A 22441-nucleotide genomic window follows, 5' to 3' on the forward strand; every position below is an offset into this window, starting at 1 on the left:
ACAACCATCCAAAACAGCCGCAGTCGAGTGATTCACAAATCAAAAGCGACTGAATTCAGTAAAGCGGTACATGGGAGAAAGAGATGGAAGTCAAGGGGACATCAGAGAAAGGTGCTCGGTGGCATTCTCGCCAACGAGTTCCCGACCTGGCCTCGACTTTTTGCCTAGAAGACCCAGACGATCGATGTGCTTGCTATTCGGCAAAAAATCCCGTCCTTGTCATTTCGTCGAACGACTCAAACGCAACGCACATGGATCTCAATGCGCGTGGCGGTCCAAATCCACAAGGCACAGGCACAGGCTCAAACATTACGGGGCTCCTTCCCATTTAACTCCATTCCGACTCATCTGGAAGCAGGCTGTAGCCGCTGTTCGGCTAGTGGAGGCCGGAGAGCCCACACGGAGGCGGGTCTACGTCGGGACAAGTAAGTGAAGCGAATTGGCAGGGATAAACTACTCCATGCAACACCTACACCCTCCAATTACTAAACTACTCCATGCACGTCTTATCAGAGCATGGACGGACCGAATGCTGCCGAGACAAACTACATATATAAGGAGAAGGTTACTGCACCGCCATCGAAGCAGCACGTAGGGTTACTATGCTTCGTAAACTAGGGTTAATATAGCGGGGGGAAGTGCCCAAAGATCTCGTAGGGTATTGACTCGCTTGGCTACCTTTTTCCTAGCTCCCAAAGTGAGCCCGTGATCAATCATCATGCTGCCTGCTTGCTTAGGCCGACTCCATTGACCTTTGGGGAGCAGTAAGCAGATCAAACAAAGATCGGAAATCTAAACAATCGTATGATCGTCGTTGACCGTCATACGATCGTCGACTCTCTGGTTTTGGTTCGATCAAATGAAAATTCTTTTAAAAAAATAAAGAAAAAAGATGATTTCGATTCGAAATCGTCGACTCCAAAATCGAAATTATTGGTTCGAGAAATAGAACCGAAACTGTCTGACTCGTTCATTCTAAATATGAATGAAGTCAAGCCCCTACTCGGATACAGTGTTACGTTGCATGAATCCCAGTAGCCGCCGCGCTGTTGTAGTTTTAGCTGTTGCACTTGGAAAGCAGCAGTGGGCAGATGAGAGCTAGCCGCCAACCGCGCCCTTTGTTCGTTGGTTACCTCCGTGAGGGTGGATTAGATTAGATCGCTGTTTCAAGAATCAACCGCTGTCACTTCCAAACGCTACTATGTTTCGAAATATGCCCAAACATTTTTATAAAGGCCAACCGATAGATGCTTAAATGTCGTGTATATCTTTTCGGTCCGAAGCCAAGACTTTTTAGCTGCATTAAATTAGACGAATCCTTCGCCGATGAATTGTTTCCACCACTTTCTATTTTCATTAAAAATATCAAAAAATATATAATAATATGAAATTATATAATATCAAAATATGAAATTAAAATAATTTTATTATTAAATAAAGCATTAATTAACGTAGGCTTTACTACTAAGTTATCTATTCTAAATATCTACCGAGCTAAAACATGTCATTGCCACGACCGCCCGTTTCGGGTATTCATTGGGCTTCGTTTGGTGTTCCGTGTTGCGGACCTTGTACCAAATCACCTAGTCGCCCGGTGCTACCAACACCTCACGAGGCACCAAACTCGTGCGGTCACCTCCGGTCGCCCGACCAAGGCTTTCATCCTCCACCATGGGCGGCACGCAAAGCGGTGGTGCGATGGGTAGGTGAACGGACCCCGAATCCGATCGGATCACTCCACGGATAATAATAATTAAAACTATTATTCTAATACATACAATATATATAACATCACCACCAGCATCATCATTATGATCATCATCATCATCTCCCACATCTTTCTACTTCGCTTTGCTCTGGCTCTCTCTCTCTCTCTCTCTCTCTCGCGCACTCACTGGGCAGGAGACTGGAGTGGGGAGAAAGAAAGCGCAGCAAATTGAAATGGCGGCATCATCTCCACCACCACCTCCTCCTCCTCCGCCTCCTCTCCACCCGCATTTGCGTATTCCCTACTCTGCCCCTGCCCGCCTCCTGCTTTTCCTGTTGCTTATAACTCACCCCGTTTCTTTGGCGGTTAACATCACCGCCGTGCTCTCAGCCTACCGCGACCTCTCCGACTTCAATCGCCTACTTAGCTCCACCTCCGTCCCCGGCGACCTCGCGGGACGCTCCTCCCTCACCATCCTCGCCGTCCCCAACGCCTACCTCCTCCGCTCCTCGGCCGCCCGCACCGCCGCGGCCGCTGACATCGCCGACGTCCTCCGCTACCACGTCCTCCTCGAGTACCTCTCGTGGCCCGACCTCCGCCGCATCCCGACCGGCGGGAAGCTCGTCACCACTCTGTACCAGACCACCGGCAGGGCCGCCGGAAACCTCGGCGCCGTCAACCTCACCCGCGACGAGGGGGGCGGCGTCACCGCGCGCTCGCCCGCCCCCTTCTCCGCCTCCAACGCCACCATCCTCGACCTCGTCGGCACCCACCCCTACAACGTCTCCGTCTTCGCCGTCAACGCACTCCTCCTCCCCTACGGGTTCGACCTCGCCGCCTCGGAGACGCGCCCTCCCGTCGGGGTCAACATCACGCGGGTCCTCTTCGACGGCCGCGACTTCAACGTGGCCGCGTCCATGCTCGAGGCGTCGGGCGTCGCAGCAGAGTTCGAGGCCGACGAGCGCGGCGCCGGAATCACCGTCTTCGTCCCCACCGACGAGGCCTTCGCAGATCTCCCGGCCACCGAGCGGCTGCAGTCTTTGCCGGCGGACCGCAAGGCGGTGGTGCTCCGCTTCCACGTGCTCCACTCCTACTACCCCCTCGGCTCCCTCGAGTCCATCGTCAACCCCGTCCAGCCCACGCTCGCCACCGAGGACACCGGCGCCGGCCGCTTTACCCTCAACATCACGCGTGTCAACGGCTCGGTGGCCATCGACACCGGCGTGGTCCAGGCGTCCATCACGCGCACCGTGTTCGACCAGAACCCGGTGGCCGTATTCGCCGTCTCCAAGGTGCTACTGCCGAGGGAGATCTTCCCGGGGGAGACCAGCGGAGCGATGCAGGCGGCAGCCGCTGCGCCGCCGCCGGTGGAGGCGGCGGGTCTCCCGCCGCAGGGGGCCGAGGACTGGGACACGCCGCCGGCGAGGCTGTCGTCGCCGCCGGGCCTCAGAGAGGAGCTTACGTCCGGGGCGGCCGTCCGCGATGGGGTTGCCCTGTCCTGTATAGCGTCGCTCTTTCTAATGCAGCTGCTGGTATGAGATCTGCTTTCTCTTCTTTCATCTAAAATTTTCATCTTTATTTCTTGATGTTCCGTCGGGGGTTGGGTGGTTATTTTGGATGGTATTCGTATACGAAGATTGGAATTTTAGCTGCAAAGCAGCCATTTTTTTGCCCTTTCCTTCCTACATGTTTTGGGTGATTCATGGCGGCATTCAATTTGGAAATGTCGAAATAATCTGATGGAATTCCGAGCAAAAGTTTGTAGAATCCGATTCGTCTCTTCTCCTCTCTTCTTCTTACTTTCTTTTTCTTCTCCCGTTTCCGTTTCCGTTTCCGTTCTGTGAGGACGACGATGGTTCTTTCCTTCCATCTGCTGAAGAGCGACTAAAGACACAGAAAGCTCGCAGCTTTTAGGGGTCGGCCGATCCAAAAAGAACAAATCAAAACAAAACAAATGCTTCGTTCTCGGTCTTTGCCAAGAAGAAACAAACCAAAAATCCATCGAAATCTCGAATTGGAGATCAAGAAAGGAGAGTGCATGGGTCCTTGGATAAGAGAGAGTCTCATCCAATCTACTTGTAATAGTTAGGGAAGAGAAAGCGTCCCCTTTTCAATGGGATGCTCGAGGACGGGGCTCCTGTCGTCTTCTCTCTGGGGTTGGGGAAAGGCTCAGGTCTTTCCGGGCTGGTTCCGGACTCGCGTGAGCTCACCGGGGTCGGTGATGGGATCGCGCTGGGCAGTGGGGAGTGAGCTGGCGGCAATGAGACAGCGCATTGCTGTCCGTGACCCACCCGTTAGATTCTGCTCTCTCTGGATGACGACGTCGACCCTTTGGGTTGCACTGCGTTTGGTTGGATTTGGTTGCGTCGGGCCCCACGTGTGCGCCCGTCTCTCGACGTCCCTCGGCCCCACGCCACCCCCGGCTGGCGCTGCAGTCCTCCCGGGGGTGCGGGGAATGGGCTGTAAGATCTCTCTGTTTAGTCTGTACTGGCGAGACATTGAAATCTTGAGCTGACTTCAATAGACATATATGAACGTACTAAATCGTGCTCATCTCTTGCTGAGTTCAAGCTTTACCTCTCTAGCAAGGATTGGACTCGTTGTCATTGCGTGCATGGAATTCACCATGGAATTTCTAACTCTGCCATCGTGTTCCTTCATTTGTTAAACAATGACATACCTCTCCAGAATTGTGAACCTGAACTTTTGTCGTTCGTCCTCTTTATGGAATTAACATATGGTTACATCTCAGCATCGATTTTGAATAAAGGGCTTGAATCGACGGTGAGAAAAATTCAAACTTTAAATTCTACTTGAAGTCCGAGTCGGCTTTAACCAATATCTGCCTTATATGTTTAGTAATAACTGATCTTGATCAACTTTCTAGTGGATATTTAGTAAAGAGAAGTTTTCTCAAGATTTGAAGAGCAACTGTTAAGGGGGAATATTCATCTCGTCAACCTAGAATGAACTCAAGATGATGTGAGAAATGGAATAGTTACTAAAGATTCTGAGTTTCTTGCCTACTGTATAACCTACTCCTTGTGTCCATACAATCGAACAAGTTGTGATCTGGCAATACTCCATCATGTATGGAAGATCATGGTATTACTTGTACTGGACTCAAAGCATTTAGGAACAGGGCATAGGATATACATCCGAGATAAAGTTCACGTTGATAAGTCTTTTACATATAATTAGTTAGGCATAAAAGTCAGTTCGTATGACAATAAAAGATTCACGATGAGGAGTCTATATAAATGATTCGAGTGCCTTTCTCTAATAATCATTAAACGTGAGACAAGCTAGCCGAGGTGTCGATTTATTTCTCTTTAGATTTAAGTGTACGCATCAAGGAGACTAGCTCTTGTGGTCATGCATAGCATGCAATATTTATAAAATCAGACATAATCAAGTAACAGTAATAAAAAACTCTTGCTTTGAACAGATATTATGGATGCCTAATTCTCATAAGCTCAAGTTATAGAAATTATTGTTCTTTTGGATAATCGTTCGTAACAGTAAGATTTTGTAGCATCCAGTAATGAAATTCATTGATGCACCTCTCTCCTGTTATGGATCTCTAAATTGTCCAAAAAGTTGAGTGCTCATATATTTTGAAGACAACTTTTTTATTCGCATGTTGTTCATAACAATAAAGATTTCATGAACTTTGTTATCAAGGAAATTTGGTTTGTTTATTTAAAAGAGTCTTAAAGAGATTGCAATAATAGAACATCTCATATCTTGAGAACGATCCTTGGCATAAGATGTAGATTTGTCTGAGCAAATACAAGAACTAACATAAATGAACAATCTGTCAGAGATTAAATGTTTGATAAATCCTTTTTAAAATCTGGATATATAATTATTCTTGCTATGGCCACATAGGTTTGAAGGAAAATTTGTTATTACCTATGTTGGTCACCTTAGAGGAATCCCTTTAAAATTCTTTTAAGGATGATTCCCTTTAAAAGTCTTGATGGACTTGTCATTTTGTGAATTGTTGGGACAGAAGAAGGCTGCACAGTGTACTGTCGAATTTTTCTCAAACTGTTTGTTGTAACCTACAATTGTATATTCTTTTTTCTTCTTTTCGTTTGGAGCAAAGCAATTACATTCTAGCTGTTTCTCAACGGTGTGGGTTAATGATAAATCTTTTTGCTCTTTCTCTATGTATTTGTTATTTGTTAGTGAATCTCTGGATTATTCTCAAAACTCTGGTGTTTAACACACTATATGACTTGGTATATGTCATGGTCTTCAGAGAAAGCAACTTGATAGCCGATCTTACCTGGTGGATCTGGTTCTTCTTTACTTTCTCTTTTTTTTTTCCTTCTTTCTCAAGATTAAGCAAACAAGTACAATCGAAGGGGCTGTTGAAGTTTCAGTCAACAGGGAAATCTGCATCATGATTTTGACTGTGTTCGAGGGGCTTTATGATTTTGGGCAGGAAAGGTGAAAAATGTTTTGTACGAAAAGGGGATTTGGATTCACAAGAAGGATACTTGTTCTCACAGGTGGAAGGCCTTGGTGACTCAAATCAGCATTCTATTGCTATTTTAAGGAATTGGGAGATGCTGCTTACCCATTTTTTGTTCACCATGGAGAGAGAATATAGATCTAAAGGGAGAACAAGAATAAAGATATAACTCAGAACTCTGTCTCAACTTGCACTTACGCGATGCGGAGTGGGGCATGTGCTAGAAGTTGCATCAGCACCAACACATTAAAACCTTGACGCATGTTGGAGGTTGAGTTTGTGGATGGCACATTGCATCTCAATGTCATTAGACCCTAAGCCAGGAATTGCGAACCGAGGAAAGCACAACATGTTTTTATCAAGTTTCAGTCACTAGCGCTTTGGTGCCAAATCCTGAAAGATCGATGAAGAATGAGATTTCATGTTAGACATTTTGCGCTTTCGTTACTCGTGTGATACTGTAATGCTCTAATTTGTTATATTGGTGAACCAAGTCAATGGAACAGCAGCGATGGATTTCTTCTGTATGTGCTGCAATAGTTTTGGCAAACCATGACACCATGTGAGAGTAGCATGAGTTTGGATCACATGTTGAATGTTTTTACTGAGTCCAGGAAATCCTAAAGCATTGGATTTGAGAGTTTGTTCTGGTAGAACAAAATGAGATGGTTGTGGATCTGACCGTGACGACTGAGGCCTAATGCTTCAGCATATGAAACTCATGGTCTAATGTTTGCTGTGTCTTTTGGCTTTGACTTGGGAATGTATATAGAACCCAGAGGATATGCTTGCCATAAGATGAGATTGTCTCAACTTGCTATCCTCTTATATGTGCAACTGTTTCAAGTCCTTTGATATGCTGCTACAGTACAGTACAGTACAGTACATTTGATTCAGAAAAAAATGAAATGACCCAAGTTGCTGCAGAACCAGATCATCTATTAATTCCTGTGCCTGGTGAGTCCAAACTTGGATCGATCGAGAGTACTTGGGAGTCATCGGCTGTATCTGCAATGTCAGATGTTCCAGGTCATATTGTGTTCCACAAGTGGTTGGCCGGGTCGATTACTTTCCTACGGAACAGCATATCATTCGGGGCTGGATTCAGGAAAGGCCAATGGAGTTCAACTCATAGCAAAAGGTCCAAAGCAGTGTGCTCCATTACCTTACCTTACAGCTGTTGGAAAGATGAGGACAAAGACAAAGACAATTAGGATGGGAGGTGGAGGTGGAGGGCATGGTACGATGGGTCAAACCTCCTCGCTTTATGCTTGCTCAGTGGCCAACACCATGCTGCAAGCTGGTCGCCGGCCGGCTGTAGAATGAGAATTAGGTTGTGTCCTTCTCGACCATTAATCTGCATCAGATCATAAGCTAGCCGAGCCGCAGTGAGCTTGCAGACAGCTTACCGGTCATAGTCTGCGTTACCAAATGTTGATCGAGACGGTCACTGCAGAGATGAGAATTGTGGAGTACTTTTTACGTCGAACACGTGGGGACGTCGAGCATAGGAGGGAGGAACCGCCCCTCCTCCTGTTGCGGAAGGAAGGTTGCCAAGAAGGTAAGCGCTATGGTGTGGTTTGAGGAAGCTGCAAGTCAAGGAAGACATGCACGCATGAGCGAGGAATCAATGGAGTCGGTCAGGTGCCAAGTCAAAGATGGAAACTGTTCTTGTGATCTCACTTGTTCAAAAGCACGAAGGGTGTGAAGAAGAAGAAGAAGAAGAAGAAGAATTGATGGCTGATGGACTCATTCCACTTTGTCCAAATGAACTGAAATATGTGTACAGACGAGCTATGTTTCCTTCTTCTTGACTTTGCAACGGAGTTAGGTTGTCTATGGCTGTTGAAAGTTGATTCAAAGATTTGACTCCATCTGTTAGAGAGAGAGAGAGAGAGAGAGGACAAGTTCATGTGTTTTGACTCCAACAAAATGGTTCGTCATCCCTCGAAAACACAAACATGGAATGAATGCATTTGATTTGATTTGATTCCCAAGGCTTAAAGTGGGATGCAATGAAATTTCTTGCAGAGGATTCATGAAAAGTGGAGGAAGCTCATCTTAGCACGCCCCCTCTGACCGTATCTCTCGTCTCCATTATGATTCGAGACAGACATTACGTGAATTGTTTTAGCGGTCACACTTGCAAAAACTCTTTACCGACAAGACAAAGACGATATGATAACGTGATGTTGTGCCAGCTATTAGTCGTTGACTCTATCCACTGAGGTCATTGTCATTTGCCCGATTGCTACAGAATACATAATTACATTTTATATTTGATTTATGTACCTTTCTAAATTTCAGTTTCGTTTTTTTTTTTTGTATTACCAAATCTAATCTATCTATATGTTCATTCTCGGATTTGTTCTTCTCCTCGCAGGACATGCATGTGCTGCCTTGCTACATCATCTCTGTATCTAGTTCATCAAGGTTTCTGCAAAGTCCAATATGACATTGAAGAGCCTTCACTCCCACCATGCAACATTGACATTTAAGTTAAAGTGCCTCTTATTCAGATTCTATCGGCGAGTAGACCTTTTGACATTTCAACCAACCAAAAAAATAAAATTAACACAAATAAAAAGCACCTGAGAAATCCAATGAGAAGACGACAATATCCAACCAAGAAACAAAATTAATTCCAAGGCCCATCGTCGATGAGGTCAAATGCTTACAGAAGAGTGTTTCTTGTTCTGAGCTGGCCTGTATTAATTAACCCAATCGGACAAATACCATATCACTCTCTCTCTCTCTCTCTCTCTCTCTCTCTCTCTCTCGGCCAGCCAACCCTCCTCCGTCTGCTTCAAGTCATCCTGCGATGGGGATGAAGGGTAGATGTACCGCTCCGCATTGATTCGACGCCACAAACGGCTCATGGTGCCATTGCATCATCATTTATGGGCTTTCTCTCGAGCTGCATGCATCCATCCATAAGTATTCAATTCACCTGCAAACTTCCCCTCCCCCAAACAAAAAAGTCCCATCAATTCCTATTATATCACGTTGTATTCAATCAAATCGAGTGTGTACAAAACCCATGCACCTTTTTCTTTCTTCTTCCCGTCTCTCTACGGTCTTCTGGATTCGCAAGTCAGCGGTTCCGGTGGAAATCGGATGCTTCGTCCAGCAACGGTGACGATTAGGCGCACATTGCCTAGCGGCTTCCCGGTCGCAGCGCCGTGTCCTGGTGCTCGCGGGTCGCACGGCCGCCGCGGTTGGCGTCCGTCGGTCTCACGCGTCCGCCGCGGTAGTCGAGGTCGGAAGGAAGCTCACGGCGTACGCTGCGAACTGACACGTGTCGGTCAGATCCTGATCCGGTCGCTTGCGACGGCACGCATCTCCATGCGCTGCCCCGCCTTGACTTATCGCCCGTCCCTCATTAAGTCACGAGCGCTTCGGTCCAACTAATGGAGCGTCCATTTAGAACCAACTGACGGTCTGGATTCAGCGCGCATGCGGGCCCCTCTCATCGGATGGTCATCCATTCCTTCGATCACGTCGCTCTTACGCCCTATTGATTAATTGAGGAGTAAACTCGAGACTTTGGTACGTGCTCTGTGGTCAACGCCATCGCGAGATCTCCTCCGCAGATTTCAAACCCCCGCTCTCCCCATAGTCAACGACTCCCTCCATTAATAGACACCGCACTCTCTCTCTCTTCTTCTTCGCCTTCGATGGGCAACGGACTTGCCAGGCTCGCCTATTGCTGCCCCGGCGACGGGGCGCCGACCGGTCGCAGACGCCGACGCCATGGGGCTGTCGCCGTGACTTGGGACCCGTGCGACGAGGGGCTCGGCCACTCCTTCTGCTACGTCCGGCGCGATACCGAGTGCGGCGTCTCCGGCCGCCCCTACGCAGCCGCCGCCGCCGCCTCCACAGCAACGGCCTCCTCTAAGGTCCATCACTCCGAGGAGACAACCACGTTCCGGACCATCTCCGGCGCCGCCGTGAGCGCCAACGCATGGACACCGCTGTCGACGTCCCTCCTCGATGTCGCCGGGCCTATCGCGGCTTCCGCCTTCGAGAGCTCCACATCCTTCTCCTCCGTCGCCCTCCAGCCCGTCCCCCGGTTCTCCGGGCCGCTCTCCGGCCCTCTTGCCGCCGCCGACCGTGGGTTCATGTCGGGCCCCATCGAGAGGGGGTTCATGTCCGGGCCCCTCGACCACCGGGCCTCCCTCTTCTCCGCCCCCCTCGACAAGCCACTCTGCTTCTCCGACCAGCTCCGGCGCAGCCTCTCGCACGGGCTCCCTAGGCCCCGCCGTATGGCTGTGCGATCCCTCATCCGCGGGCTCACCAAGGCCGTAGCGAGGACCGTCTCCACTGCCTCGTACGGAAGCGGATCCATCGTCGCGCCCGTCAAGGGGCCAAAAGACTCCGGCTTGGCCGACGGCGGATTAACAAATCTCAGCGGAAGCAGTGGTCGGCATAGCGTGGAGGCGGCGCAGTGGTCGGATTCGCTCGACTCCTTAAACGGAAACCTCCAGTGGGCGCAGGGGAAAGCAGGGGAGGACCGCGTCCACGTCGTCGTGTCGGAGGAGCACGGTTGGGTGTTCGTCGGCATCTACGACGGATTCAATGGTCCCGACGCCACAGATTACCTGCTCTCCAATCTCTACCCGGCTGTGCATCGCGAGCTCAAAGGACTGCTCTGGGAAGACAAAAACGACACCTTTTGCCGCGAGCCCGTTGATGATCCCACCACTCCCGCCGCCCCGGATGAACATAACCCCACGGTTGCGACGAATTGGGCAGCAGACGACCGGTCGAGCAAAGAAGGAAGAGAAAACAAGAGGAAGCCAGTAGGTGCGGCGAGGAAGTGGGAGGAGAACCACCGAAGATGGAGGTGCGAGTTCGAGAGGGAAAGGCTGGAGCTCGACAGGAGGTTGAAGGAGCAATCGATGCGGTCGAGTCAAGATCGCTCGGTGAACCACTCGCTGGTGTTGGAGGCTCTCTCCGAAGCCCTGAGGAAGACGGAGGAATCTTTCCTGGACATCGCGGACAAGATGGTGTCCGAGAATCCTGAGCTGGCCCTCATGGGCTCCTGCGTCTTGGTGATGCTGATGAAGGGGGACGACGTGTACCTGATGAACGTAGGGGACAGCCGTGCAATCGTCGCACGGAAGGCGGAACCGGAATCGTGGAGCTCCGTAGGAAAGCCACGGAAGGATCTCGAGAGAATCAACGAAGAAACACTCTTCGAGCTTGACGCAAACGGTGGCGGTGGTCCATCTGGTGAGCCGACAAATCTGGTAGCCTTGCAGCTTAATTCGGACCACAGCACATCTGTCGAAGAGGTACACGTCCGATGTTGGGTGTTCTTTTCCTCTGTGTTTTTGCAAGTTCGTTTGATCCTTCTTTTCTTCGTCTGAAAATAACTCGGTTTGATGTTTATGGATCAGGAAGTCGGAAGAATCAGAGATGAGCACCCCGACGACTCTTCTGCCATTTGGAATGATCGCGTGAAGGGCTCGTTGAAGGTGACGAGAGCTTTCGGTGCCGGTTTCCTGAAGCAGGTATTTGCTTCCAATCTGAACTCTTGACTTGTGTTCTTAGCGTTCATAACTTGCATCCAGTCATTTGTTTGTGAACGAAATCCTAAAAGAATTTGAATGCTCTGCCCCATTCAGATCTGAGAATTTATGATGATTAATTGTGAGCACAAAACATCAGATATCACTGGCTCGTCAGAGAATGCCTGACGATGTGCTGCTGTGTGTTTGCAGCCCAAATGGAACGACGGTCTTCTGGAGATGTTCAGAATCGAGTACGTGGGGAGCACACCGTACATCACCTGCAACCCCTCCCTCCACCACCACAAGCTCGGCCCGAAGGATGCATTTTTGATCCTGTCGTCCGACGGGCTTTACCAATACTTCACCAACCAAGAAGCAGTCGCTCAAGTCCAAATGTTCGTCGCAGCAACGCCCGAAGGCGATCCCGCTCAACACCTTGTCGAACAAGTCCTTTTCCGTGCAGCTAAGAAAGCCGGTAAATTCCACAAACATCTATGGCGTTTCTACGAATGCTTAGTTCAAGCAGACTAACATCCCATCCCGATATAAATCTTTGCTGCAGGCATGGACTTCCACGAGCTGCTTGAGATTCCACAAGGTGATCGTCGGCGGTATCATGATGATATCTGCGTCATCATCATCTCCTTGGAGGGACGAATATGGAGATCCTGTATGTAAATAGGATTACACTGTAGAAATTAAACAGCTATAGAGATTGATTGATTGATTGATTGATTACAACAAGAACAACATAAACAGGCTCTGAGGTGGTGGTGGTATAATACGGACTGCAGAGCTACAAAAGCTACTTGGCACCTAAAACCTTACTTCCCTCATCTCCCTCCGCCACATTGACGAAACCTTTCTTTTGTTGGTATTAATTGAATTCTTGGCTATGTCACAAAGCGTCCGATGATCGTTGGCGTCAAGTCCCTTATGCTAAGATGCGAACTTTGACTGACCATTGCATTCCCAGTTTCGATTAGGTAATGCTTCCTTGGAATTTCTCACACCGAGACAGGAAAGTGGAAGCAAGTCATCCGAAAAATCATGGAAATAATTAACTTGGAACTATGTGAGTCTGTGGTAAACGTTGTGTTGTCGACCTCCCACTTCAGGGAAAAGGAGACATGCTTGACCTGTATCCCCACGCATCATGGTTTTGATACCATTGGAACTGTTACTTACTTACTTATATAAAGATTTCATATATGTTGATATAATAAAATGGATCGCACTGGTGTTTTCACAATCCTAGAAACATGTATGATACAATGCTTTTATTGTTGAGATGTCACACGGTATATATACACATTGTAAGAGGAGTCGTCCTGCACGCATAGCTCGGGCTTCAAGATGGATGGAGGCTGTTGATCTCTTCTTAAGCACTGTGGCAAGATTCATCATCATCATCATCATCATCATCATCATCAACTCTGACTCATGAGAAGCAAACTGGTGGTCTCATGATCCGAGTTGCTGAACGGGTGATCTTCTTTTAGACTCGAGACTTTTCTTCCTTCCTCGCAACTCGAAAGCTTTGGTTCTTCTGCTAAATGCCCGCCAATGCTTTTGCTCTCCTCCTTCGTTGCCCGGTATGTCGCCCGTGTCTTCTTAAGCTGTGCACGGGTTCCAGTGTCAGAATTCGATCTTTCCTTTCCGACGTCCAGAATTGGATTCTTCTCCCTCCGTGTGTAATCCTCGTAGTGCGAATTGCTTCTTGCGTAGTCACACGAGGCCGCTCCCGTGGCATGGGACGACGGCCAGCTTAGGTTGAAGCTCCCGAACCCTTGGATCCCACGAGAAATTTTGCGAGCCCGGGCGCGTTCTTCTTTAAGCAGCGGCCCCTTCTCCAGCAGCTTCAGGACCCTCTCTGCTTTGTTCTTCACCTGCAGTCCCCAGTTGAACCTGCGAGGAAAAAGGAGCCAAGAACAGTGACAGGTGAACATGGAATCATGTAGCACGCAGGATAAGGATCGATAATACTCCGAGTCCTCACCCCTTCTCATCGATACACCGGAGGTTGCCCATTCCCTGAATGACTTCTCTGTCGCACTGGAACTCCTCCGATACACTCTCCGGTCCATGAGTCAGGAGATGCTCGACAAGTATCAGAGCCTTGTACGGCTCTCTCCAGTTCTTCCCATCGAACTTTGAGAATCTGAAGAACACCATAAGAGATCACATATGGTTAGGCCTACGCACACAAGAAGGGAGATGAATTCGTACTAACCTCTTGTGCAGAATCTCCACAATTCTCCAGTAGTCGTCGATCTCAAACGCAGCACGCGATATGCGACTCATTGTCATGGCATCAGGTGCCCATGGGTTGTTGCTATCGGTTGCCTCTTCGGTCAGCCTATGTTACCACCAAGACCAAATCTTAGAACCCTCGAACAGAAAGACGAGGAAGACGAAGAGGGAGTCCATATCATCTGAGGTTGGACGAAGTGAGCTTACAGTTCAGCTGGAGTAACGTCGGTGAGAGCCAATCTCGCCGCCCGGACCTTTTCTTTGAGAAAGTAGGACGCCTGCTTCTTGAGCTCATCGAAGAAGGGAGTGCCCATGGCAGTGCGTCCGATCACCGGCATGACTTGGATTGGAAGACAGTGGCATAAAGACCAAGGATTTTGATCCTCGAGCGATCCAGTTCTTGTGGGCGTAAGCAAGAAGAAAAGACGAGTGACTGCAACTGCTCCACCATCGCTCGAGAACCTACTCCTCTGTCATGGGTTTGATGGACCGCCATGCAGGTGGGCGATGAGGAAGTCAAAGGTGTTTGTTCGTCGTCTTGAGTTGGTTGTTTCGATGACAACATCCTGAGCGGATTGAAGACTCCGTGGTTCTATTGCTCTTCTTCATCCTTTTGTCTCTTTAGGCAATAATTTCCTGAATTCTCCCTTGTATTTTGCTTGTTATCCTTCATCGTCATTCATCATCTGTTCTCTGTCTTCGTGAACAAGAAACTCAGCATTGGTGATGAAACAAAGCCACTAAATAAGTTACATGAGATTACTGGATCTCGCAAACACCAGTCCTACTGCTGACATCGGCAGAAACATTATCTTATTGGATCTTCCGCAACTCCCTGTCACTCATATGAACATTAGGTAGGTAGGCATTGCCGAGAGAACAGATACATGAATTAAATACTACTCACGTCAAGGGAGCTTGTTAGATTTGCCTCCCTCCCTGACAAGTCTCCATCTGCGGTCTGTGTTCTCGGTTACATGCAGCCTTATGTGATTGCAGTCTCTTTTCCCACCCCCCCTTGTCATTTCCATTTCCTCCGAGATTAGGTTACTCGAGTCATTATCCATGGTCCCGGTACTGACTTCGCTGCTGAAAGTCCACCGAGAATAGTTCGACCTATGACTCTGCTTGTACTTCCTGCAAGTATAAAGTAGATACAGATCCAGTAAACAATTCGACAGGAGGGCTTTAGAAGTGGAAAGTGGTGCGACTGCCAGATATATGCACGAGGAGATGATGATAACTCAAGTATGAGATCATGATTATGAGGGAAGGAGGAAGCAATGATGTTATCAGGGTGTGATGTTTGTGGGGGGGACTTGGTTCTCTGTGTGGTTTTCCCTTTAAAGCAACAACAATTCCCTGCCTCAAATCTTGATGAGAAGCATGTGCAGCTCTTCGGATTGCAGATGATAACAGAGGATTAAAGGCGATACAGGGAGGAAGATAATAGCCCGAGAGCTGAAAAGAAGAAGTAATGATTACGTGATGGGCAAGATTTTTTGCGTCCCGATAGCTCTATTTGGATGTCATCATCCTCCTGTAACACAATCCCTCTCTCTTTACTTTACATCTCATGCACCGACTCATCATAAGAGAGAGGCAATGAAACCCAAGGAACTGTAAAGCCACAAAAGATAGGCATTACGTAGTGCGGATCAGAATGCATACACCGCATTCTAATGAATGCGTGTGTTTATAGAGGGGAAGCCAAGAAGCCGTGGAAGCAATCCAGAGATCCCGGGAACGAGTGTTTAGTTCATATGCAACTGTTTCCATTTCGAATGATCTCAAAAGCCCACCGCGACTGAGGATCCCACGTAGAGCTCGCCTTTCCGTCATTACATATTTACTGATGGTTGTTGGTATAACTTTGTCGGTCATCAACTCTTTTCCTTGTCCCTATACTGAGGTGAGTATGCCCGTTGTACTGCGATGCGTGTCCGAGAAGGACTTGCGAGTCCATTCAAAAGCGCTCACGATGTTTAATACTCACGTTGAAGAGAGCCCAACACCACCGACCTCAGAAGTAGAGAGAGAGAGAGAGAGAGAGAGAGAGAGAGAGAGAGAGAGAAGCAATGAAGGAGAAAGAAGAGATAGATCCGGACGAAAGAGAAACAAGTCCGACGTCCTTGATCCACTCCTCCTCTTCTTCTTCTACCAAGGAGAGTAGGAACGAGGAGGAGGAGACGCAGTTGGCCGAAGAAGAAGAAGTAAGACAAAGAAAAGGTGATGAAGGTGCTGCCGTTGCTGCTGCAGCTGCTGCTATTGATGGTGATGGTGATGGTGGTGCTGGTGACGATGATGGGTATCAGACGCCGACATCTCCGGGACACAGAATTCCAGAGACTCTCACATGTCCACCGGCGCCCAAGAAGCCGTCTCCTCCCCCGTACTTTAGGTGGAGGATGAGGAGAAGTGAAGCTCGAGGGCAAGGCGATGCAGAGCGCGAGCGTGGATTCGACGACTCCGGTGTGGAGATGGATGAATTTGCCCCCATGGCTAAGAAGCGTAGAGGAGAAGGTGGCGTCGGCAAGTGATACCATGTTACGTCCCTGAGACAATATACACTACCAATCACTCTTAATCCTCACTGTATGCAACCATTTCCTCTACGACCTTCTCTTGTTCTTGGTTGAATAGATTTCGGACGATGATGAAACTGGCAAGTGATACCATGTTATTTTCTCAAATCTATCTTCCCCATGACTAAGTGAAGATAGATAGATTCCCTTTTAATCAGCTTTACTCATTTTTTTCCATCATTATACGCATATATATTTTTTTTGATCGCATGCATACATAACTTTGGGAATTGCGTAAAGGCTTTGACGTGTTCCCAAGCTATCTCGTACAAGCACCAGATCATGGCAGAATCATACGATTCATTTCATTGCTAAGCGAGGTTTCATGTATTGATCCCACCAAACACAAATACCGAATTATTATTATTTTTATCATGTAAGCATCACATGCAATCGAGTTTGTTTGTACCATTCAAAATCACATAAGCCACACTTGTTGGACATCAACCTCTACGCAAATCTGAGCAAAGAGGATATCAAAGACTCCGATAAAAAAGATGGTGGATCAGATTAATTGCTTTCTGACGTCCGAAAATGTAAGCACAATAAGATCCTGACGAGCAGATATGTTTTAAGTCATACGTATCAGCAGAACATCCGCGAAGCCCTACTTAATTTCCGCAAATCTGAGCGAAAAGAAAACACAGACCGCCACCAATCTATGAAGTCCACAGAAAGCAAGAAACTACTCCACAATGTTACACACACCTGTCTCGAAATTAATAATCATACCAACGTACCACCTCCACCACTCAGGTGATCTTCTTAATGATATCCTCAACCACTGCATCCATGTCGAGCTTTTTCATCGGGGTGAATGGCCGTGGCATATTCTGCAAGGAAACAATGTGGATGAGCTATTTTTATTTTCATAGAAAAAGATTGATGTCTCCTAGGTGCTGCTGAGCCACCTTCATCTGACCTTTAGTTTTAGAGAGGTGAAAGCACTCAACCAAACCAAGATATGATAGGTTTATTTTCATCTGCTCGAGTTGCAGTGTGTAGTGTAATCACCCCTGCATTCATTCCGTAGAATACGAAAATACACCACAAAGCCTTTATTTAATTTTGTAATGACCAGTAGCTCGTTGAATGAAATCGGGTGAGTGCATCCTAAACTTAATATATGAGAATGATAACATACTTCATGACAAAATTTTCAGAAAATAAAAAAAACCATTAAGATAAGAATCTGAGGTTTACCAATAACGAAACAAAAACTTGACCATTTTCTTCACGTATCTCAAAGCATCCCCTTCGTGGCTGCAAATATCAAACCAACAATAAGTTTATGCAACAACAAAACCGTAAAGCCACAGTTATCAGTAGCAAATAAACTTTTTGCATTTTGTTTAGAATTTTTAAACTAAATCAATAAACCCCTTGCAGATATTGCCCGGTAGCATTTTGCTTCATTTGTTTATGTTGGACAGATTATTCTTGTTTGGCACTTTTAGCACATTACAGCCGATTATCTTTTGCTTAAAGCACATTAACTAGGATGAGAATTTCAGAAATAATACAGACCATAATAGAATATTATCCTAGATGACTCAGTGTTCGGAAAAGATTCAAGAAAAAAATCAATAAAAAAACGGCCGTGGGTTTCTACATACTAAATGCAATTCTCACAGGATTCATGAATTCTTTAGAGGCCATGCTACAAGTACATGTAGTTCAAATGATTCAAGAAAAAAATCAATAAAAGCATAATGCGAAACTAAAAGAACATGTCGATAGAAATTGGTAATAACTATAGAAAATCTTAATACAAACTAGGACAGGTTTACTCTGCAAGGCAAAAGATACCTTCACAAAGTACTGAAAAATCAGAAATTTTACCATACAACAATGGTCCAGCTTAACGACTTTTTTAGAAACAAGCAGAATAAAGCGTTCCAACATTTTTTAACCGATTAGTAATTACGAAATGCAACATCTGAAGATTTAAGCACCCCCTCGATTCTCAAAAAAGAAATACAAGGGAAAAAAAGAGCCACTGTCGCAGACCAAATTTGCTTGGGTGATTAATGGTGGGTTGCATCGGGTAACAACTCACTGGATTGCAATTTGCATGTGTTCATGTCCAACTACCGGGCAGCAACCAGAAAATCACCAAGTCGAGATATAAAAGCTGCCAAGTGCCATTAAAGACAGAGGGAAAAGAACAAAGAAAACAAATTTTTTCATTGGCCATCGTACTCGCAAATGTATATACGTCATATACCAAACTGACGATCTTAACTGCAATCCAAAGCCAGTGAAGTATATAATGCAGGACTATGCCAAAAGAACATGCATACAAGTAACCATTTCATCTTCACCAACAAGCTCTGTGGCAGTGATGCATCGGCAAACAATGGTTTCCATGCCAACAGGCACAAATAAATGCCTTGACTACATGATAAAGCCACAAACACCCATTTCACTGCTTTGGCATGCAAAGGGAGGATATTTGACAAAGCCCAGGTCATTTTTTAAGAATATTATTATCTTTTCTTTGTAGGATGGTTCCACCATATAATGGCAAGTTCAAACAATCTTTTAAACATGTGTCCATTATTTATCCAGCAACTAGGATTCTTTTCAACCCAAGCTAGAATTGCTCTAGCGCATCAGGAGGGGTAAGATCACAGTCAGTCCATACAATGGCTTACAATCTAGAATCACCTCAACAGTCAAAATTAACAAATTTTGTGATAAAAATTCATTGATCATGTTTTTATAAAGCAGAATTGTTTAATGGTTTCAAGATGAAGTTTGAGCTCAACCCCAATATTGACAGCAGAACAATTGGCTGCTACACCAACATATCATTGTTGGACTGAAGTCATCTTATAAAAACAGAAAAATTTTACTAATGATATTTATACATGCTATAAAGTAACTTCGTCAATTCACCGGTTTAACAGAGGGTATAAATTGGCTGAATTTCCTGGTCAAATAGAACAAGTAGGTAGATCATGACTGTGCAGTTTATCTAGAATCTATTTTGGTTGAACTAAGAATCGAATCACTCCAAGTTGAGATATCATGCAAAATGCTTAAAGCAAGATTTCACTGTAATCAGCTACCAATAAATTATCAGACAGCAACATACCCACACTAAGGAGTAAAACTGAAATAAGCTCAAAATTATTCCTTTGTTCGAACATAATCGGCTTGGAAGGCCTAGAAAAGAAAATCCCGTAATACACTGGAATGAAATGCAGATGACAAGTGGATCGACAAAGTTTCAAGCTGCCTTTTGTTATTATTATTTTTTTACAAAAAAAAAACATTTTTGAAAAAGTACTCACAACAAGGCACGAAAAGAACTTAAATAAATCCAAATATACCTCCCTGGCATAAGCCATCAAATAAGAAATGTCTCAGTGCAATGACCAGAAGAAAGATACCTTATCAGGATTAACTGCTACAACAATTCCAGGGACAGCACTTTCCAGGCCTTCCTTCACCTTTACGGCCCTCGTCTTGAAAGACGTACATTGCTTGCTGAAGTGTAATGAAGATGAATCAATGCAAGTAAATTAGCGGCAGCAGTTTGAAAATGGACATAAACAGACCCAATCACCAAAAAAGGCAAAAAGGAAAAAATAACAGTAGCCCAAGGACCCAAATTATCTCACTCATTCGAAGCTAAGAGCGTCGCCATCGCCACATGAAGTAAAGTACAAAGATATATTCACTCAAGATGGGTGTCACGCAAACAAATTAGTGAACAATCAATGAGAAATACATAAACCTAGCCCTCAAATCACTGGGTTATTTATTTTACAAAGAATTAAGAAGCATAAAATTTGGGATCGAGACAGTACATGAAGTGAAGAAAAGACTTATGTTTAGGAAATAAATATAAAGCATCATGACTGAGGGTTTGCAGTTAATATATAAAAAAAATGATGATCTCAAACAGAAAGAAAAATTAAAATTCTATTGGAAGGAACTAATTATGCTATGCTTAGACTTCGTGAGTCAATACATGATATCAAGGACCAGAAGAAATGCCAGGGCTTGACGAGGTACACAAACTCGAACGGTTCGAGCAAAGGGGGAAGTGATCCGAAACCCTAATTTTAAATCGGAAAAGGGGAAAAAAAAGAAGAAGAAGCATTTATCGGGTATTTGGTCGAACTGATGAAACGGTTGGAAAGCAGAAACACGCACCACGCCTCGATGATGATGGTCTTGGCGGCGCCCACGGAAGCGGCCGCGGCATGCGGCGGAGCAGCGAGCGCTTCTGCGTCACTGGAAACAACGTCCTTCGCCTTTACCAAATCGGCCTTTTCCTTGGCACCATCCGTGTCCTCCGCGTTTCCGGCCGTCGAAAGCTTGGCCTTCTTGGACGGCGCCCGCTCCCTCGCCGGTGCCACCGCCGGAGTTTCAGCCCGCTTCACAGCAGTGGCGCTTCTGGTCTTCCTCGGTGAGATGGTTGGCAGCGGGGCCGAGATCTTCGCCTTCCTCTTCGGCGGCATCAGCTTCGTCCACGCTCGCTCACTCGCTCTGTTTCTTCGTCGTCGACCAGTCTTTTGTGAAGCGTCTCGAGCAAGCCACGCGTCACGGATATTTTTCCCGCCATTGTTTGGTGACATCCGGTGAGAGTAAACCTAGTTCACCGGTACTCTCGAAGTGTAAAATTCAACCAAAGATGCGTAGGTCATCCCACCGGGTGTCCAAGTGGTGGGATGATGTGATTCGACTCATTTGATCAATTTGTCACTACGTGGTGTAAACCCATTCGTCGAATCCCAGAACGGGGTTTGGAGGTGTCGACAAACTGGGACGATGGTAGAGTTACAACTGGGCTGCACCGGTTCCGGTCCAGCTTCTACTATGGCCAGTTTACGCCAATTCCGTGGGGCCCAGTGTTATCTGAAGGACGGGGGGTTTTGAATTAAATCCAAGTGAGAATGATTCTTTGTATCGATTTTGTTTTTGATGTAATAAAGAATTTAGTTTTTTTCTATAATTATTTTCAAGTTTCAAACCACGTGGATTTTTTGGATATGTGTTTTCTGATTATTATTATTATTATTATTATTATTATTATTATTATTATTATTATTATTATTATTATTATTATTATTATTATTATTATAGTTCGAGTTCTCTCTCCCCAACCAACACGGAGTGCATGCATTATGCCTCGTACGTAATCTATTAACGTCACAGCACCTCGTACATATTTCGGACGGTCATCACCGATTCGGGTGAGCATGTGGCAGTAATGGGATATCGTCTACCAATGTTGACGAGCGTCTCAACCTTGTTCATGATAATAAGTATCACCTTATACTATTAACCTACGTGCTCGCAGCATCTTGGAATCTGATACCATGGGGTGTCATAGAGTCGACACACGATTCTGGTCATGATTGAGTTCATGTGTCATGGCCAACGCCACTGCAGCTCTCAATTCGGAGGAAGGCCAACACTGCAGAATGCAGAGGGCAGTCTTCGGAGACCCACCCCATGAACCAAAAGTTAAAGCTGCCTGCTAACTCTCTCTCTCTCTCTGCCCATCCAGGTTCAGCTTCCATTTCGTTCGTTCACCATGTTCGTCATCTGCTAGGGATGATGAAGCAAGGAGGGTCATCTGTATGATCTCTCAAACTTTTTTCAACACACTACATGACTTGGCTGGCTGCTTTATTCTCCCCGAGAGAGGCTGCTGCGTTGGAGTTGATGAAAGCAGATGAGAACCCAGACAGATTCCCTGTGACGGGGATACGTAAACAAAGAGGAATTTGATCTGCGGATTTCGCCTTTTCCTTTCTTTTCCTCTCCCTCTGCTGCTGTGGTATTTTTATTTCTCGCCTTCATCTGCTCTCTTTCTCTTTTTCATTGTTTCAGTTCCATGTGCGTCCTTCCATGACTAGCCTTGGTTTTAGCTTCT

General features: G+C 46.3%; 4 protein-coding genes across 9 annotated transcripts; 2 read left to right on the forward strand and 2 right to left on the reverse strand.

The window, feature by feature from the left end:
* The first annotated feature begins 1812 nt into the window (after positions 1-1812).
* Positions 1813-8065, forward strand: LOC135581120 (fasciclin-like arabinogalactan protein 4). 4 transcript variants are annotated; one of them, XM_065185066.1, is made up of 2 exons: positions 1813-3240; positions 5976-8065. In XM_065185066.1, the coding sequence occupies exons 1-2, from the start codon at positions 1942-1944 to the stop codon at positions 6168-6170; spliced, it is 1494 nt and encodes a 497-aa protein (XP_065041138.1). In that variant the 5' UTR covers positions 1813-1941; the 3' UTR covers positions 6171-8065. The 4 variants fall into 4 exon arrangements, with proteins under 4 accessions (XP_065041138.1, XP_065041140.1, XP_065041141.1 ...); XM_065185068.1 differs by having other exon boundaries at positions 1814-3240; positions 6057-8065; XM_065185069.1 differs by having other exon boundaries at positions 1814-3240; positions 6162-8065.
* A 1770-nt stretch (positions 8066-9835) lies between these two features.
* On the forward strand, positions 9836-12598 carry LOC103986104 (probable protein phosphatase 2C 4). Of its 2 annotated transcripts, XM_018826523.2 has the most exons (5): positions 9836-11488; positions 11594-11707; positions 11918-12182; positions 12270-12377; positions 12467-12598. In XM_018826523.2, the coding sequence occupies exons 1-5, from the start codon at positions 9869-9871 to the stop codon at positions 12487-12489; spliced, it is 2130 nt and encodes a 709-aa protein (XP_018682068.2). In that variant the 5' UTR covers positions 9836-9868; the 3' UTR covers positions 12490-12598. The 2 variants fall into 2 exon arrangements, with proteins under 2 accessions (XP_018682068.2, XP_009402264.2); XM_009403989.3 differs by having other exon boundaries at positions 12270-12598.
* A 214-nt stretch (positions 12599-12812) lies between these two features.
* On the reverse strand, positions 12813-14491 carry LOC103986103 (uncharacterized). Its single transcript, XM_009403988.3, has 4 exons — positions 14168-14491; positions 13941-14066; positions 13707-13868; positions 12813-13615 (listed from the first exon to the last, which is right to left on the reverse strand). Exons 1-4 carry the CDS (start codon positions 14296-14298, stop codon positions 13138-13140), a joined length of 897 nt encoding a protein of 298 aa, XP_009402263.2. The 5' UTR covers positions 14299-14491; the 3' UTR covers positions 12813-13137.
* A 2543-nt stretch (positions 14492-17034) lies between these two features.
* Positions 17035-21079, reverse strand: LOC135674840 (uncharacterized). Of its 2 annotated transcripts, XR_010513736.1 has the most exons (5): positions 20713-21079; positions 19944-20040; positions 17749-17808; positions 17468-17561; positions 17035-17378 (listed from the first exon to the last, which is right to left on the reverse strand). XR_010513736.1 is itself a non-coding variant. In XM_065185072.1 (4 exons), exons 1-4 carry the CDS (start codon positions 21018-21020, stop codon positions 17298-17300), a joined length of 546 nt encoding a protein of 181 aa, XP_065041144.1. In that variant the 5' UTR covers positions 21021-21078; the 3' UTR covers positions 17035-17297. The 2 variants fall into 2 exon arrangements, 1 of the variants encoding a protein (XP_065041144.1); XM_065185072.1 differs by lacking the exon at positions 17468-17561 and having other exon boundaries at positions 20713-21078.
* Positions 21080-22441: the final 1362 nt, after the last annotated feature.

This window comes from Musa acuminata, chromosome BXJ1-5 (assembly GCF_036884655.1).
Source record: "Musa acuminata AAA Group cultivar baxijiao chromosome BXJ1-5, Cavendish_Baxijiao_AAA, whole genome shotgun sequence".
NCBI lineage: Eukaryota > Viridiplantae > Streptophyta > Magnoliopsida > Zingiberales > Musaceae > Musa > Musa acuminata.

Bases quoted from the DNA above. Each gene is read 5' to 3' on its own strand.
- LOC135581120 (XM_065185066.1), top strand. From the start codon at position 1,942: ATGGCGGCATCATCTCCACCACCACCTCCTCCTCCTCCGCCTCCTCTC. The intron at 3,241-5,975 runs GTATGAGATCTG...CATGGTCTTCAG, and splicing joins TCTTTCTAATGCAGCTGCTG to AGAAAGCAACTTGATAGCCG.
- LOC103986104 (XM_018826523.2), top strand. From the start codon at position 9,869: ATGGGCAACGGACTTGCCAGGCTCGCCTATTGCTGCCCCGGCGACGGG. The intron at 11,708-11,917 runs GTATTTGCTTCC...GTGTGTTTGCAG, and splicing joins GTGCCGGTTTCCTGAAGCAG to CCCAAATGGAACGACGGTCT. The intron at 12,183-12,269 runs GTAAATTCCACA...TCTTTGCTGCAG, and splicing joins CCGTGCAGCTAAGAAAGCCG to GCATGGACTTCCACGAGCTG.
- LOC103986103 (XM_009403988.3), bottom strand. From the start codon at position 14,298: ATGCCGGTGATCGGACGCACTGCCATGGGCACTCCCTTCTTCGATGAG. The intron at 13,869-13,940 runs GTTAGTACGAAT...GGTGTTCTTCAG, and splicing joins GTGGAGATTCTGCACAAGAG to ATTCTCAAAGTTCGATGGGA. The intron at 13,616-13,706 runs GTGAGGACTCGG...TTTTCCTCGCAG, and splicing joins CGGTGTATCGATGAGAAGGG to GTTCAACTGGGGACTGCAGG.
- LOC135674840 (XM_065185072.1), bottom strand. From the start codon at position 21,020: ATGCCGCCGAAGAGGAAGGCGAAGATCTCGGCCCCGCTGCCAACCATC. The intron at 20,041-20,712 runs GTGCGTGTTTCT...ATTACACTTCAG, and splicing joins ACCATCATCATCGAGGCGTG to CAAGCAATGTACGTCTTTCA. The intron at 17,809-19,943 runs GTATCTTTCTTC...TGATATTTGCAG, and splicing joins TAGCAGTTAATCCTGATAAG to CCACGAAGGGGATGCTTTGA.